This window comes from Sarcophilus harrisii, chromosome 4, assembly GCF_902635505.1.
Source record: "Sarcophilus harrisii chromosome 4, mSarHar1.11, whole genome shotgun sequence".
Lineage (NCBI taxonomy): Eukaryota > Metazoa > Chordata > Mammalia > Dasyuromorphia > Dasyuridae > Sarcophilus > Sarcophilus harrisii.
In genome coordinates this window covers 420604709-420622276 of record NC_045429.1, presented here as the reverse complement: position 1 = coordinate 420622276, position 17568 = coordinate 420604709, and the positions used below count along the sequence as shown (strand labels likewise).

Below are 17568 nucleotides of genomic sequence, written 5' to 3'. Positions count from 1 at the left end.
AAAGATAGTTATAGCTAAATGGAAAAGTAAATCAAGAATTTTCTTTAAATAAATAAAGGAGTTGGCATAATGTGTTTCATCATGTAACTAATGGTATTAAAAACCAATTTCACAGCACAACCAATTGGTTGTGTTGTATTGCAGTACTCAAAATAAAATATTTGCTTACATATATCCAATATCTGTGGTAGAGAAAGAAGCAGCAAAATTCAAGAACTACTTACAACCTTCCAAACTAAATCAAATTAATAAAATTTAAATACTTAGTGACTTCACTACAAAGGTGTACATACAGAGGATGGAAAAAATACGCCAGAAAATGGGGTAAGAGTTAAAAAGAAAAGGGGCAAAAGGCTAAGATTGACAATCTTTATTTCTCTATATCCTGATTCTTCTTTTTTTTAAACAAGGAATAAGGAGTAATGGAAGAAGAATGCATTAAATAACAGAAACAACATTAAAAAAAAAAGACAGGAAGAGAAACTTGACTAGGACAAGCGTCCAAAGGTGTTGAACTGACAACTTGAATCTATAACAAAAAGTTATTAAAAATATTAACCATTAGCCTATTTCCCCACTTTTATAAAACATTTATGTTAATAATGGACAAATTCATATTGCACATTCTTGATAAAGATATGAGAAAGAAATAAGACTTCTGCAAGTGAAATTTATGGGAGGCTACATCTTTACACACACAGCTGAATTAAAGGTGCAACCAAGAGTTACAGAAAAGAAGGTTGTTCAGGATATAAAGAAATTAAATGACATCACTCAAAAACCATTTATGAAGCACTTATTTATCAGGGAATGCACTAGGATTCTGGAGAACAAGGTCCTTGCCCTTAGGGACTTTAAATTCTATTGGGAGAAATATGTACAAATATAAGCATTTACAAGATAGACAGATATAAGGAGATGGGTGTGGGGAAAGGGTCAGCTGGAGGCAGTCAGGAAAGGCTTCATGAAAGGTGTGATGCATAAATTGAATTTTGAAGGAAACAAGGAATTTTAAAGAGTAAAGTTACGGAATGAGGGTATGATAAAGCATGGGGGATAGGCAGGCAGTCAATAGTAATAATGTATTTACTAATTATATGTAATATGACAATTCCTTATTGATTTCAATGATGTCCAATTCTACATGACCCCATTTGGGGTTTTCTTGCCAAGTTCATGGGAAAGTAGGAGACGAAAGAAAGGTTTGCTGTAGGGGCCACTTGAGCTGAACTATGAAGGAAGTCCAGGAGAGAAGACTGACGTTCTGGCTCATCCCAACTACTTTGTCCTGGGCCATGTATTTTTTCTTTCCTACACTCTTTTCATGATCTCATTAGCTGCCACAGATTTATAGTTAACATCTCTATAGCCCATCAATTTGCAAAGCATTTTCCATAAATTGTCCCATCTAATGCTCACAACAACTCTATGAGGTATTTATTGTCTACTATTCTTCTTCATTTTACAAATGAGAAAACTATGGCTCAGAAACAGTCCACAGGCAGCAAATAGGGCCAGATTTGAATCTGGATGTTCCTGATTTCAAGCTAAGTAGTTTATTCTTATCCAGTGCCATACCAAGTAGCTGAATCTGTGAACTAACTCTCCAATCTACACATACAAACCTCAACTCTCTCCTGATTTGCAGTTCCACATCTCCAACCACCTACTGGACAACATATTTCCACTTGTATAAGTATCTCAACTCCCCAAATGTCTCAAACCAAATTTATTATCTTTCCTCCTAAAATTACCCTTCCTCTTAATCACAATATTTTATAGTTATTTCAAGGTTGCTATGTTAGAAAAAGTGCATATTTTCAGAATTAATATTTTATTACAAAGAATTCTATGCAGTAAAGTATTTTTTCTAGGTTGCTAACTCTCTAGTTCCTAAAGCTTCAAATGTACCAACATTCACTTTTTTACTTCTGTACCATTTTCTAAAACATTACCACTGCAAAAGTTGAGGATTGACAACATATCAAAATAACTCTGAGATTTTGCACATCTAGGTAAAGATGACAGAAGATGGGAGTTAATATTGAAAGAGCAGTTGAAGCACTAATAATATTGAAGCACTGATGACAGGACTCTGAATTTCTTCAAGTTTTCTAGAAATATGGTATTAAAAAACAATAAGGAAACTGTCCTATTCTGTGTAAGGAGGAGATTTTTTCACTACAAATATATGAGGAGGTAAACAAAAGAAATCTAAAGATCTCTTATAGAACAAAATATAGCAATTTTTTTATGATAAAGTAAATACCTACTGAGTGCAGAATAGTGGAATATGAATGGAATGGAATATTACTGTGCTACAAGGAGCAATGAGTAATAATAACTCAAAGAAGCATGCTAAAATTTAGGTGAATTGATACCAAGTGAAACAAGAAAAATTAAGAGCACCACATACACTAATGGTTACCAAAAATACAACCAGGAAGAACAGAAAAAGAAATGGGATATTCTGTAATATAAAGCTCGGCTCTGGAAAAACTAAGAAAATAAATTTTCTTCCCTTCTCTGAAAAAGTGACTTTGGAACTTCAAATATTGCCAGACACATCTTTAATATTTTAGTTATTTTTCATGGGCTGTTTTTCTCTCCCCACTCCTTTATTTTCTTGATTACATGTGATGATTTACTATGTGGTAGGAGGAAAAAGAAATATTCAGAAATAGAGGTGAAAAATTAATACATATACATATATATGCATACACATAAAATACAGGCACATATGGAAAAATTACAATCAAGTGACTGAGTGGGAGAACTGAGATAAAATCAATAAAATCAGCAACGTTTTCTGTAGGAGGCAGTATCTGCAATGAAAGGTAAAGCAAGCTAAGGCTGAGGTGAAGCTGTATAGAAGACAGCAGAAGGGCAGAGGCATGGATGAAAGAAGAGAGACTATGAACAAGAAAGCAGTATTCAAAAAAAACATAGGGAAAAAACAGCCAATAACTTTATTCAGCACGTTTACCAAAGGCCTTGAGGCAAAGGTTTACCAAAACCTAGTTCTCAAGAACAAATATCTCTGTTTCTTTTAATGCAGGCATTTTTCTTCAGTCTAATCTATATCAGTAAAGTATCTGGCTAATCAATCTCTAATAAAGCACAAAATAAAAAGATCGTACCATATATGTGAACATGTTTTATATGTCTCCTTCTTCCACTTATTAGCATGGCACAATACAATTTTCAGGGGATTTCCAATTCAGGGAGACTTTCAAACCTCTTAGGGTCTATTGCATTCATAACTAAAAATGACTCAAAAAGCATTTGTCAATAAGTTTAAAAGTTTATTTGACAAAAAATTAACTTGGGTAAATCTTATAAATAGTAAAATCAACTATAAGATTACAAAAAAACCACGACTAGTTAAAATTCATTGGCCACATGCTATTTATAAGACTGAAAAATACTAATTTAAATAAATTTCTAATTTTTAATTCTGTATAATCTCTGTATAGTAGACGCTTCTATGTAATACCAAAATAAATTACTCATAGTAGAAAAATAATTTATTACCGTAATTGATAAAGTAGCTTGAAACTTCCCAGATTAGTATAAAGTTTAGAGATTTTGGTCAATTTTTTTATTGCTTGATACTTTTGACCACTTTGAAAAAACAAACTTACTTTGAGACAAAAAAAAAAAAATTCCTTAATCAAGTCCTTTTCATTTTAATATTATAAAGAGGTAATCAAATTAAAATGTTCACCTTTGAATAAAAGATGCTTTCAATTGTTTGACTTTGAAAAAGTAATTTGGCTTATAAAATGTTCTTAAAAGTTAATACCACACTGGTTAATAAGAGAGAGATTAACTGAAATATGCCCATATTTTCTCTATGATAGAAGATAATAAAGCAAAGGATCAAGTTAATCCAGGTTGGTTATTAGAACACGTAAATATACATAATAATATATAACGTACCTGCCTGTTCTTTATCTCAGCATTTATAATCACTTGTTTTTTTTACATTTCTAAAACAATACTTTATTTCTTCTATTATGTGCTTTCTTTACATTTTCAAATGCATCTTTCTTTTAATTGGTATAACTTTCTAACCCTTTCTGTTCATATTGTAATGATGATCTGGAAGTGAAAAGCCAAAATATAAAAGGCAGAAGTAATACAGTGGCTAACAAAAACAAGTGTTTAGTAAATGTTTTTTGACTGATGTCGGACTGGAAAAAATTTTGTGCGTAACAAAAATGAGAAAACATACATCCCAAATGATGCATTAATTCCTCTGAGATACAAAAGATATGATAGAGGTCTCTAGATCTTTTGGTAGATGTCATTTGGAGGATTTATGGGCACACAAGGATAAAAATTGCACAGAATGACAGGGCAAAGAATGGTTGTTGATATTTCATCTCTATGGGTAGCAGGAGTAATTATTACTAGAACTAACAAGTATGTTGGTTCTTTTTTAAGGATTAAAAAAAAATGTGTTCTATCTATAGTTTGTGTCTAGTTAGAAAAAAAATTAACAAGCCTCAAAATAAAATTTTAAACTGCATTTTTATTTACTTCATTCAATATTTTCAAATTACATTTTAATATGGTTCAGATTACTCAAGAGTCTTACAGGCCCTATGAGGAGGAACTTCAAGTTTGAAATCTTTGGTATAGGCAGAGGAGAAACCCTGCAAGTTTCTATTTTGTCATTTGAAGTAATCAGATTTAGCATGAAGACATTTAACAGCATTTAACAGCAGTATTTCTGAACTTCAGTTTCCTCATCAGTTAAAAAAAAAAAAATAGAGAAAATACCTGTACCCACTTGCCTCGATATCTGGCTATTTAAGACAGGTGATATTGGAGGTATTCCATCACAAAGACAATGGAAATACTAAGAGTGGGAAGGAAAAGATTTTGAAGAGGTAGAAGAACACCAGATCAAAGACATAGAAGCTGAAAAGGACATAATAGTCATTTAGGTTCAACCTCCACAATTTAAAAAAAGGAGAAAACTAGAGCCAAAATGACTAGTTTATGTAGTTTCAGTGTTAGCAAATTTCTAACCCTGTATTATATCATTATTTGATCCTCACAACTGCATGAAGTGGGTGCTATTAATATCCTTATTTTATATATGAGGAAACTGAGGCTGAGAGATTTGCTAAATCACCTGGGATAACAGAAATGTCTAGAGCCAGAGGTGGAATTTGAATTCAGATCTCCCCAACTCCAAATCTAGTTGGCTTACCCTGTGTACCACTTAAAAAAGGCCAACTACTGCCAGGCATTTTACTAAGTATTCTCACTGGCCGTCACCATCTTCCTTAAACAATTTTCTGAAATTGATATCTTTGTGCATAAGAGAGAGATGTCCCTTTTCTTTAGATGCTATTGTTGGCATAATAAACAAATAAAATTTATCTTTCAGAATAGACACGATAATCGGCACAGGACTTTTATTTTTTGTTTGTTTTAAGTAAAGCAAGTAATATGATTATTCACAAATCAACAATGTCAAATAACTTGTCCCAGGGAAAACAAAAATTGTATAACCCTAAACCATTTACCTACTTTGTCCTTTTAAAAATCATTGGATAAATGACTTGGCTTGAGCTTTTTTACCCTCAGAACTATAAAGTTGTAATTCAGAATGAAAAGATGCTTGTGAAACAGCAAAATTGGAACCCCCCCCCCAAAAAAAAGAAAGTTTAATGATATTCTTTCAAATTTAGGCTCCTTATAGATTATTCTTTTTTGTACAACTGTTATCAAATGCTTTTCTTGAAGGTAATTACCAGTGATTAGTCTCTGTGATTGCTATGTGCAAGTCATAGACATTATCATTACAGTGATTATAATAGTTAGCCAAAGCTGAATTGTTAAATTTTATTTCAATCCACCATTTGTTTGGCAGACTATTTATAGTCTTGACAGATGTATACTGCAAAAGGAATCTGATATACTTTTCAGATATACATATAAAATATGAAAAAAGCAAAAAGTAGCAAGATGAACTCTCTCACTGAGGAATGCAGCTGCTAAAATGCTATCAGAAAAGGCTCTCAAAATTCTAAAGAACTAGTGCCAAATAACTAGTGAATCTGTATGTGTATATGCCTTTGTCTACACACTCATATAACACACATATTCCCCATATAATCTGAAGATTACTTTGAAAGAAATAAGTATGGAAAACAAAAGATCTCTTTTTAGTAACCATGAGATCATAGTCTAAATTTATAGTCTTTAAATAAATGATGAATAAATTCTGTATTACTGATTCTTTTAGGAATAATTGTCTAAACTGAATTTTACTTCTAAATAACAAGAGATGGGAAGAGCATTAATAATTGATTATTATTATTATTATTATTATTAATGGTGGAAATGAGGGCAAATTTAATGAAATAGGAAGTATCAAGAAAGGGAGACAGGGATTATAAAATGCAGGTAAGAGGAGAAAATTCATTCCTGACATTCTCTATGCCTTGTGGGAACATAAACACAAATGATAAATAAAGTGTCAAAGCCCAAAGTAGCAGAAACAAAGTGTGAAAAGAAAAAGACTGAGAGGTAGAATGAGGTCCAATTGTAATAGGTCTTAAAGGAAAGGCTAAGGAATTTGGATTTTAATCCAGAGACAAGAAGGAGTCAATGAAAAGTTTTTGAGTATTAGTCTATGCATGACCGTGCCTTAGAAAGATTATTTGGCAGGTGTGTATGACAGATGGGTTAGTGATGGCTAAGACCAGAGAAAGACAAATTAGGTTAGTATAATAGCTTAAGCAAGAGACGTTGGGGAAACTAGGATAGTGGCAGTGTTAAGTGACAGAAGGAAACCATTTGAGATAGGGACAGAGGCAGAAATGATAGAATTTGGTAAATGAATGGAAGTACAGATGAGGAAGAAAAAAAAAAAGTTAAGTAGTTTTCAGACACCTCTCAGTTTTCTCCACCACCTCCCCCCAATATATTGAGAAATTTCATCAATTTGTAAGATCCAATTAGTCTTGTTACTCACACCTCTGAAAAAAGGAGGGTGGAGCCACAAACTTTTCCCAGTAAGGGAACAGGACTGACATCTCATTTCCCATCCCGCTGCACTTAGTTGGACTTATCTAGTTTCTCTGCTAAGTCATTCCTCCACCCTCATTCCACCTTTCAGCTATCTTTGTGTTTTTCTCTGTTAGATATTAAGCTCTTTGAGGGTATGGATTGTCATTCTTGTTTTGTACTTGTATCCTAAAGTCCAGCACAGTGCAGGCCACAAAACAGGTGCTTAATAAAGGTTTACTGACTATTGGAAGACTCTATTGGGTGACTGGGAGGATAATGTATCTCTCAAGAGAAATGAGGAAAAATTAAGAGGAAAGAAAGTATGGGAAAGATGTAGGGATAGGATTAGTTGAGTTTTAAACATACTGAGTTTGAAAAGTCAATGAGATATCCAAAAGGCACTGTCTTATGAGTGCTTCATTTTGTACCAACATTGAAATGACCTAACCTTGATGGCAAGCATCAGATCTGCTTTTAACCACCCTCATTATTTAAATGCAACTCTTCAAAGTTGACAATAATCTCTTAAATACTCCCCTTTCCTTTCACAAAAAATCCATTTTCCAGCAATCGTCCTTCATTTGACACTAATGGCTATCTATCCTCTTTTGTATGTCTTCTCCTTGGTTTTTTCATGGCAATATTCTCTCCTATATGACCACTCCTACTCAGTCTCCTATACTCAATTATCACTCATCTCATGTCTTCTAATTGTAGGTATAATCCCATCTTATGTCCTGAGAATCCTATTGGTTTCCCCTCTACAATATTTAGCTTACTTATTTCATCAGCTCAATTCCCATGACTTCATCTTCTCTATTCAGATGACTCTGTGTAGCCAGCCCTCATCTCTCTCCTCTACTCCAGTCTTATATCATCAACATTTTATACTGGTTAATTCCATATATCTGAGTGAAAACAAAACTCATTATCTTTTCATTAAAACAGATCCTTCTTCCAAATTTCCCTAGAGGTTTAACACTGCTCCCCCTTCTATAAATGACATGAATTGAATCCTCTGTAGAATTCCATCTCCCATCTTTAAACCTTTACACAGTCTTTTATCCCTGGAATATACCTCTTACCCATATTCACATCTAAAACTTTGAAATCGCTCAAATATGTTCTACATGACATTTTTCCTATATTTTCAATTCCTAATATTGTCTCTTAAAAATTTTTTTTTTATCTTCTGTATATTTATTTATATATGCATGTTGTTTCTCCTGACAGAATGTAAGCTTCTGAAGGGCAGAAGTCATTTTATCCTTGCCAAAGTCCATAGCATGAAATGTAGTGCCTACCGTATAGTTAATGCTTAATAAATACTTGTTAATGAACTGTATGTAACAACAGAAAGGATTTACTGAGCAGCTAGTATACACATGCAAACATATATTCCCCTGTGTAAAGAAACATTTATAAACATATAGATGAATATTCACAAGTGAATCAAGAAGGGCACACATAAACATAAAGGTATGCAGAGATATACACATATATTGTACACTGAGGGGGACAGAGTGTGAAAATGTGACTTATGATGCCACAAGTAATGTAAACAGCAAAAGAAACTTCAACCATCTCAAAGAAAAACTTGCATGTGGCCCTCATCAGCCCAGGCACTTTGTCTTCTCTGTCCTGTTTTTATATAATATCTGACTTAGTTTAAGGGTGGTTCACAAATCTACCACTGTCCTGCTACCATCTAATATGAGCCTCATAACCTCCATTAATAAAATCTATTTGGTTCCATGATAGTGTAGACAACCCTTCTTTCTCATTATTCTCTTAAAGGGTCCTCCACCTTCCATTAGCATAATCAGGACAGTACAGATGTGCCACTTTAAACATATTTTTAAAAGTATGTGTTAGTTCAGGATATAAGGCTTTCTGGTGGAAGAAAATGAACAAATCAATAACAGAGATAAGGTAAAAATTAAGATAAGGTAAAAATTAAGCATAAGGCAAAGAGTGCCAGGTACCAGGAATAATAAGATGCAAAAACACCTTCCTTCTTATGTGATCTTATATGTCTGAATCTCTAATATTAAGTATCTAAAAAATGTGTTTCAGAATACATTATGTTTCAATGAAGTGCAAATGTTAATAATATGATTAAATACTTACGTTGACCCCATCGGCCTGTTTTGGGGTTCAAGTAGTTTGGATAAAGCCCATCAGGTCGATCCATTTTCTGAAGCAGTTTCCGAATATGCATGACCTAAACAAAATAAAATGCAAACAATATAAAACATCCATATAAATATTATCTTTTTGACATTAATTTGTCTTTTTTTCCCTCTTTTGAATTCCATGTTCTCTTTATGTGCTGAATACTCAATTAGATATTAGCACTGATTTTAAAAAATTAAATGATGCTTAAGAACCCTTTGATTAAGTTTTCAAAAAAGAAAAAAGTTTATTTTATCAATAAAGGACAAGGTCCTGACAAGTAAGAAAGTCAAATACTTTTTGCTTAATAACTTTTGTTCATATTTCTAAAGGTATTATTTTCAATTTAATGAAAAAGACTAACCTTTTGAAAGTAAACTGGATCCCCTGTCAAATAGCTGAGGTGGACAAATTCCATATGTAGGGTACCAAATTCAGCCAGAATGCTACTACCTGCAGAGGCCCAACCCCAGTTTCGCCCAATTCCACTGAAAAATAAGAGGGAGAAAATTAAAATTGGGAGAAAAATCTGGGAAAATCATTAATAAATACACATAATTTAAATATAAACATCTTATGGAATACCACATGTTATAGTTGTATAGTATATGCTATTTGAGTATGTCATGGAAAAACTTCACAAGTCCACAGAGATAAAAAGAAGTTTCATTTTACAATAACCATGAACCACATTAATTTCTTGAATTCCATAAAATGGAGATTATCCAATAATAGTATCTAAGCTGAAAATTAAATTCTTATATCCTCCACTTAATAGCAGGATGCAATAAATAAAGATCATCATCATCATTGAGTCAGGAAAACACCTCCAAAGAATTTTTTTTAAAAGAGTAGGATTTAAATCAAGGATAAACAGCATTTCAGAGAAAGAATCTGGTGTGAATTTCAAAAAGCCAGGTGAGAATCTCTATGACATGTTCAGAAAGGGATGGGATAAGCCAATTTGGTTGAAGTAGGAATTCATAAACATAAAGGAAAGAAGCAGAAAATGAATGCGCAACAATAAAATAGTTGAAATGTGGTATGATAGAAGTGGTAGGTTTAAGACGATAGTTTGAATGAAAAATCAAGAATAGCTACATAAGATAGCACAAAAGGAAGAACACAAAAGAATTGGCAAATGATTAGATAAATATGGGAGACAATGATAGAATCAAGGAATAAAGTCAAAGATGATTCAGGAATCAACTAGCTAAAGATTATTACAGTTCTGAAAATTTATGATTTTTATTCCAGTTGTTGAACCAGTATGATTGGAAAACTATGTTTGTTTTTTTCATTTTAAACCATTTTAAAAACAGAAAAATTTATTGGAATGTTTGTGTTTGAAAAATAAGGGTTTTTTTAGACATGTTGAAGACATGGAGAAGGACTATCCAGATTAGTCATCCAAAGGATGGAGAGAGATGAATGAAGTTTAAGAGATCTGGGTTAGAGATAAAGAAATGAGAATGTCTACCTAGAGATAATAGTTAAATTTAGGAGAATGACTTCTTTTCATATGAGAAGAGGGCTTAGGACTGAGCCTTGGTCAGTCCACAGTTAGAGATGGACAAGAAATTATCAGGGAAAGAAAAGGAAGGAGAAAGACTGTCCTAAAGAGTAAAAATGGAACCAAGACAATTAATTAGTATCAAAAACAAAGGAAGGAGATTTTTAAGGATGAAGTGGGCAATAGCAAATATAAATACAAGAAACAAAATAAATACAAGAAACAAAAGGACAGTAACGAAGTCAACAGCACAGAATGGTCTGTTTTGTTTTGTTTTACCTTGAGACGAGACAAATGCCTTTGTGGTTAGCAGGAAAGGAAGCATGAAAAAGGAGAATAAGGAAGAAATGAAGGAAAAACAAGGTCTTAGCAGACCTTATAAATCTGAGTACAAGTGGAAAGAATGAGAGATATATCTTGCTAAGAGAAATGAGAATGGAAGAAAAAATGGATGAATATATGCTAAATGCTATAGTAGCAAGTAAGAAAATTAAGGGAGATTATACCAAAAGCTCCTTAACTTCTTGATAAAAGAACAATTTGGAGATGGGCAGATGAGAAGATTTGCTGCTGCTTGAGTTATCTTGGGATTCTGTTACTCATTGATATTCTTTTCCAACCTATGAGCATATCTAATCTTCCTGAGCACTTATGTATTAAACTACTCTTTGTTGAAGAAATAGTAGCAATAAATCCATTAGTGAAAGGGGAGTAAACAATCCAATATTTGTACATTTATTAACTCATAACACCATTAAAATTTTTTTGAATAAATTATTCTTCCTAAAATTATAAATAATACACTAGTGTCATTTCTTGCTGAAGCATGAAGTCTAGACAAAGTAGGAGTCTCTTCTTTATTTAAAGTGATCAAGTTCTTTGTGGGTGTTGGGAAAGAATGAAAGCAAACTTGAGATTACATCAGGATAAGAAAATTCCAAAAAATAAAATTTCCTCCAACAATGCAGATTTGCAGCTTCTATGTAACGTTAAGAGAATTGTTTGAAAGGTTAATTGATTTGCTCATGACCACACTGTGTTAAGAGTCAGTACTCAGGGCAGCTAACTGATGTAGTGGATAGAGCACCAGCCCTGAAGTCAGGAAGATCTGAGATCAAATCTGGTCTCAGACACTTAATACTCCTAGCTGTGTGACCTTGGGAAAGTCACTTAAGCCCAACTGCCTCAGGGAGAAAAAAAACTGCCAATACTCGAACCCAGGTCCTTCTGTATATATAATTACTTCTCTAACCTATGCAAGCCTCTTTTTTCCCTTAACAATCCCAAAATTCAAATTTTATATTACTTTTTTATTCAGCATTTAACAGATAACATTAAAATTTTTTCACTACACAGCACTATGCTACTTAATGTTCTTTCAGTTCTTGTCTTATATTTTAATTAAAACTACCACATAATAAAAAAAAAATCAGTAACAATTTTAAAAACTATATATCAGGATAAGAACTGAATTTATATTTCATAACTAGATAATAAAGGCTTTTTAAAAAAAAATCTTGGTTAATACTCGAGTCTGTTTAAAATAACAAAAAATATCATAGCTAAATGACAAATGAAAAAAAAAAAAAAAAAAAAAAAAAAAACTACGACCAGTTCCTCTACAGATACTTTCCATCATTACAATGTTTGAGTCATATGTGAATTCGTCTAAGAGCTAAAGGTTCTCTTCTGTTAAATTCTCACTCTACCTCAAATGACATACTTGTTCCTTAAAAGACTACTGAAAGAAGTAATTGACTGTACAAAAGCTTTACTATAGACTATAGACATAAATCACTTTAAAGTTACTGTCAAGATGAATGAATGACCATATATCAACATTTAAATTCTTTAATTTTTAGAATGAAGATAAAATATGTTCTAGATTAAACACTTTGGGAAAATGCAAATGACTCTAAAGAAGATGTTATAAGAAGACAAGAGTTCAGGCAAATTGCTCCTTTAACTCCCTATTTCTGCAAGTCTATCAACAAAAAGAATCACTTCTGAAGAACCTCACATCTGGAGGACTTGGGCTTAGCAAAGTACAAGATGTTTGAGGGCAGGGGCTGTTCCGTTTCATTTTTGTCAATTTCCCAGGACCTTGCACAATATCTAGCAAAAACTGTTGAACTGAATCTTGTTCAAGTCACTTAACATCTCAGTGTGTTTCAAGATTCTTCGTGTAAAAATGAAAATAAGGGTCCTGTCCAATCCTATCCAGTGTCAAATCCTTGCTATTGTAACTTTTTCCTATCCAGTGTCAAATCCTTGCTATTGTAACTTTTTCTTTTTCTTTAGTGGCTATTAAGGTCTTGGTATCAGAATTCAAAATGTCTCAGTAGAGACTGAATTTTACCATAAATGCTCAATGCCATTATTTGCCATCAGATTTTGTAAGAATACAAAAAGAATGTTTTTCTTTCCTCCTAAAATGTTCTTGATTATTCACAAGATTAAGAGAAATAAGAGCACATATACAAAAGGAAAAGAAAAGCCCCATCTTTCACATCCAGGATTACATTTAATTTTCATATTCATCTCATGATAATGATCAGAACTTGGTCCACCCCTTTGAAAACTTAGCTATTTAGAGAATGAAGTTCTAAGAGTCTGCATTAATTTTTGCTATTCATCCTTCAAAAATATTGGCTATTAGACACTTCTTTTTCTCTTAAAGTTTCCTATGGTAATCCTTACCATTCCTCACAGGAGGAGATCTTACCTCCTAATTTACTGAGAAAAAGCGATTACCTGTGCTATTTTCTTAGCTCCTTTAGTCTCTATCTAAAAAAATCAAAAATCTTCTACATAATCCCCCTTATTACAAAAGAAAATCTCCCTACTTGTATTCCTGACTATATCTCTTTCCATTTCTTCCAAGAGTCTTGCCCTTTGATCACATCAGTTCCCATTAATCTTTAGGTTTTCCCTATTCAACAATTCCTTCCCTGAATCTACATATATAAGACAGGTTGCCCCCAAAATCAAAATAACTGAAATTAATTTATTCAGGTCAAATACAAATATTTCCTGGTGTCAAAGAGCTTGCAATATAAGTGAAGTTACAATACATAAAAGAAGGGCTCATGTTCTGAGTGGACAGGTAATACTTAGGTAGATAAGGTAGCAGAGTAGCTGACAAGACCCAAGGAATGTTGGAGAGTTATAGCAGAGCAGATGGTCCCCTACCAAGATTGTATGGGGGTAGGAGTCCAAGGGTTACATCAGAATGGTGCTCTACGACAGGTACAGTAGAAAGGAGAAATTAGTCAATAGCCAATAAATGTTTACTAGGGAAAGTATGAGTCCATAACTTCCAGGGAAGTGGGTATTGCTTGTCTATTTTCCTGCTGTCTACTGGCAGTCTGAGATCAAGGAAACTTGGGTTACCAGTTTTTTCTGCTGTGCTGTTCAATTGGGAGGAGTGGGGAGGAGGGAGAAGAGAGAAGGGGAGAAATGGGGTTGTTCCCTGCAGTGGGGCCAGCAGATAGCAAGTTAGAGCAGGCAAGAGCCAATCTTGATGTCATGTCATTAATTCTGCCTCCTTCCACCCCCCCAAGACTCTGTCCTGGGCACTTTTCTCTCTCTCTCTCTCAGTGATCTCATTGGTGTCCACCGGTTCAATTATTACCTGAATGCATATGACCCCTAGAAGTTAACATCTAGCTTTAATTTTTCACTTGAGTTCTAGTAGATATCAACAACTGGCGAAAGGAGATTTCCAAATTGATGTCCTCTTTTTGGTAGGGGTAGAGTGGTGGAAGGAGTTCCCTAATGCAAATACAGGTAAGCAACTCTCTCTTGTAAGTCCCAAAAGCATTTGTTCTTCAGCATATCTAAGAACAAACGTATTAAATCCCATCCTCCAAATTTTCTCTCATACATAGAGAGATCCACTCTTTCTGCCACTCATGTTCACAACCTCAGACTTTTTCCCAACAGTTCCCTCTCCCCATAACCCATCCCAATCATTCACATAATATCAAATTTACAACCACAGGATAATTTGCACTATAATATCCCCTTTTCCCCTATTAGTTGGCTACCACTTTAGTCCATGCCTTCAACCACACTAGCCTACACTATGATGTAGTTTCCAGGTTACTAATGATCTCTTAAGTGACAGTGGCCTTTTCTCAATCCTCATTCTTCTTGAATTTTCTGCAATCTTTAATATTGTCAATCAACCTCTTTTCCTTGAGGTTCTCTTCTCTCTAGGTTTTCATGACATTACTCTTTCCCAATTCTCTTCCTACCTATGACTGTTCTTGTTTGGTTTCCTTTACTGACTCCTAATCTAGGTCATGACCACTAAACTCAGGTATCCCTAAGCTCTCTCTTGGGGCCCCTCTCTCCTCTTTCTATATTAATTCATTTGGTGATATCATAGATCTCTCATAAATTCCAATACAATATCTATTGATTATTCTCAAATTTACTTCTCTTGACTTCTCTGCTGATATCCAATCTTGCATCCCCTGCTGCCTTGCAATCTCAAACAATGTCAAGTAGAAATCTTAAGTCTACAGACCCAAAACAAACTTACCACCTTTTTCCCTTAAAACTCACCCCCATCTTAACTTCCCCATTACTGTTGAGGGCAACATTTTCTTTCCCAGACCCTCAGGCTCAGATCCAAAGTCATCCTTAACATTATCTCTTACCCCACCCCCACAACATCCAATCAGTTACCAAAGCCTTCGAACCATCTTTCAAACAGGCTTTTTCTTTTCTCCCCTGTTCTTGCATACATCATTCTGGTGTGTGCCCTCATTACCTCAGGCTGAGACTGCTCGGGCCTGTTAGTGGGTCTGCAGGCCTTAAGTCTATCCCCACCCTGGTCCATTCACCACTGAGCTATCAATGATCTTCAAGCATCACATTATCCCCCTACCTATAACCTCTAGAATCCTAGATGTTGCCTGTGCTAGTCATTCACAGCCCCAAGAAGGAATCAGTGGGTGATTTTACCCATTGGAGAAACTTCTCCCAATACAGGCTGGCCTCTTCTCTTCCACTTAAGAGTTTACAAGAGCTGGGACAACCGCGGAAAGGTTCGGCAGCATGTGCAGGGTGTCAGAGGCGGGCTAGCTCACTATCACGGCACCCTAGTGCTTCTCACATAGGGACAGCACTGTTAAAAGTTACTCTGAAAGTTCAGTCTATTCATTCATAATTACAGATCCTCCATTCCTCCATTCATTATCATGGTGAGGAAGATGCTGCCAAGGTGGAAAGGTCTCGGTTATTACCTCTGGCTATGTGTTATCTTAGCACAGTGAAGCTAAGGAAGGTTGAATCGAATTACCAGGTGTCATTTAAATAGTATCAAAGGGGCTGTGATAATCTGTGATGAAGGGAATTCTTCACAAAGGATGCAATCACAGATCCTCAACATATTGAGCGACTATAGAGTTAAAAATTTTAAATATTGCAGATTTGTGAAAATCTGTTTTGCTTTAAGGAAATTTTCTACATTACCATTCTAAAAGTAATAAAAGAATTTCAGAGCAAAATAGCTCCATAAATGAAAAAGATAAATTCTATAAGATGCCTGTGTATTAAAAAGATACAGAAAAATAAATATAGCACAATTTTGGTAGATTTTAGACCTATAGTTCCTTTCTGTTGGGTACACATTGTTAAGAATTTGGTGTTGTTGCCCCCTCCAAAAAAGAGAATTGAGTCATCTAGATCCAAATTTATCACTATGCCATCAATGTACATTTTCCTTCAAATAAAATTAATGAGTAGGAAAATATGCATGTTAAACAATTAAATAAGAATTATTTTGCCATTTTTAAAGCTGTCACAACAGTGAATTCTAGTTATCTAGAGCAGTAGGAGGACAGAAATGACTAGTATGTTTAAATTTTGTCATCTAGGAATAATCCTAAACTGAAATTGAATCTATTTTTTTAAAACTTTTTTTTTTTGGGGGGGGGAGAAAGAATGTAACTATTCTTTTCAATACAGACCCACATTCTTTCAATAACTTTGATATATTTGCTAAGAGTAAATGCCTTGGATGATTCATAATAAAAGCATCTGTTATTTTATTTAGTAAGGCATGTATATTCCCTTAGAGGCTTGTCTGAATGTAATGGCAGTCTTTAAATGATTAAATACAAGATAGATACTTAGTTAAAAAAAAAAAAAAAAACAATTTGTCACTGGACTATTACAGTAGATCTGTACTAAGAATCTATTAAAAGAATGGCATTTACTAAGTTGCAAAGAAAAGCATAGTGTGATCTTTGACTACAAGGTGGTTAAAAACTAGTACAAGAAAAATAAACTAAAAGTCAGAATGAAGAGGGGACCCTGAAACTCTGAAAATCCTTGAAGGAGAAAATCTCTTTCAACTCTGCCTCAATAAGGGACCCTGCCCCTAGGGACAAGCAGTTTTACCCTTGTTATCTGGGTGGAGTTGGATCAGTCCCAAACCTTACTGAATTCAATTCAAATTCTAGCCCAAGTTGAAACCCCCTTCAGCTTGTAGACAAAGCTCTCATTGTAAAAAGAGCCAAACTAAAACCCTCTCTTTGCAGAGGTTCCAAACATGCCAGCTCCATGCATGGCACACCAAGGAGTCTCTGTCCACTGGAATACTCGTTCCAGTGCCATCCTCTCTTTACCTTCACCTATTTCCCTAATCAGACTTTATGCCTCTCTGTCAGGATTTCTAACCTTACTTCCAATACCCATAATAAACCCTTTTATCAATCTAGATTTTCAGGTCTGTAAATTCTTTTACAGAGAACCTCTGTGCCACCAGAAGGGAGTCCCCAGAACACTCTACCCTTGTGCCAAATCCCAAGAGGTTACAGGGGAGCCAAACCCCT

At 34.2% G+C, this 17568-nt stretch overlaps 1 protein-coding gene across 1 annotated transcript in view; it reads right to left on the bottom strand.

Annotated features, from left to right (window-relative positions):
- Positions 1-17568, bottom strand: part of MAN1A2 (mannosidase alpha class 1A member 2) — a 196494-nt gene that overhangs the window by 41754 nt on the left and 137172 nt on the right. The window contains exons 7-8 of the mRNA XM_031967376.1: positions 9572-9695; positions 9163-9256 (exon numbers count right to left, since the gene is read on the bottom strand). Coding sequence (XP_031823236.1) covers positions 9163-9256; positions 9572-9695 — 218 coding nt within the window. The remainder of the gene's footprint in view (positions 1-9162; positions 9257-9571; positions 9696-17568) is intronic.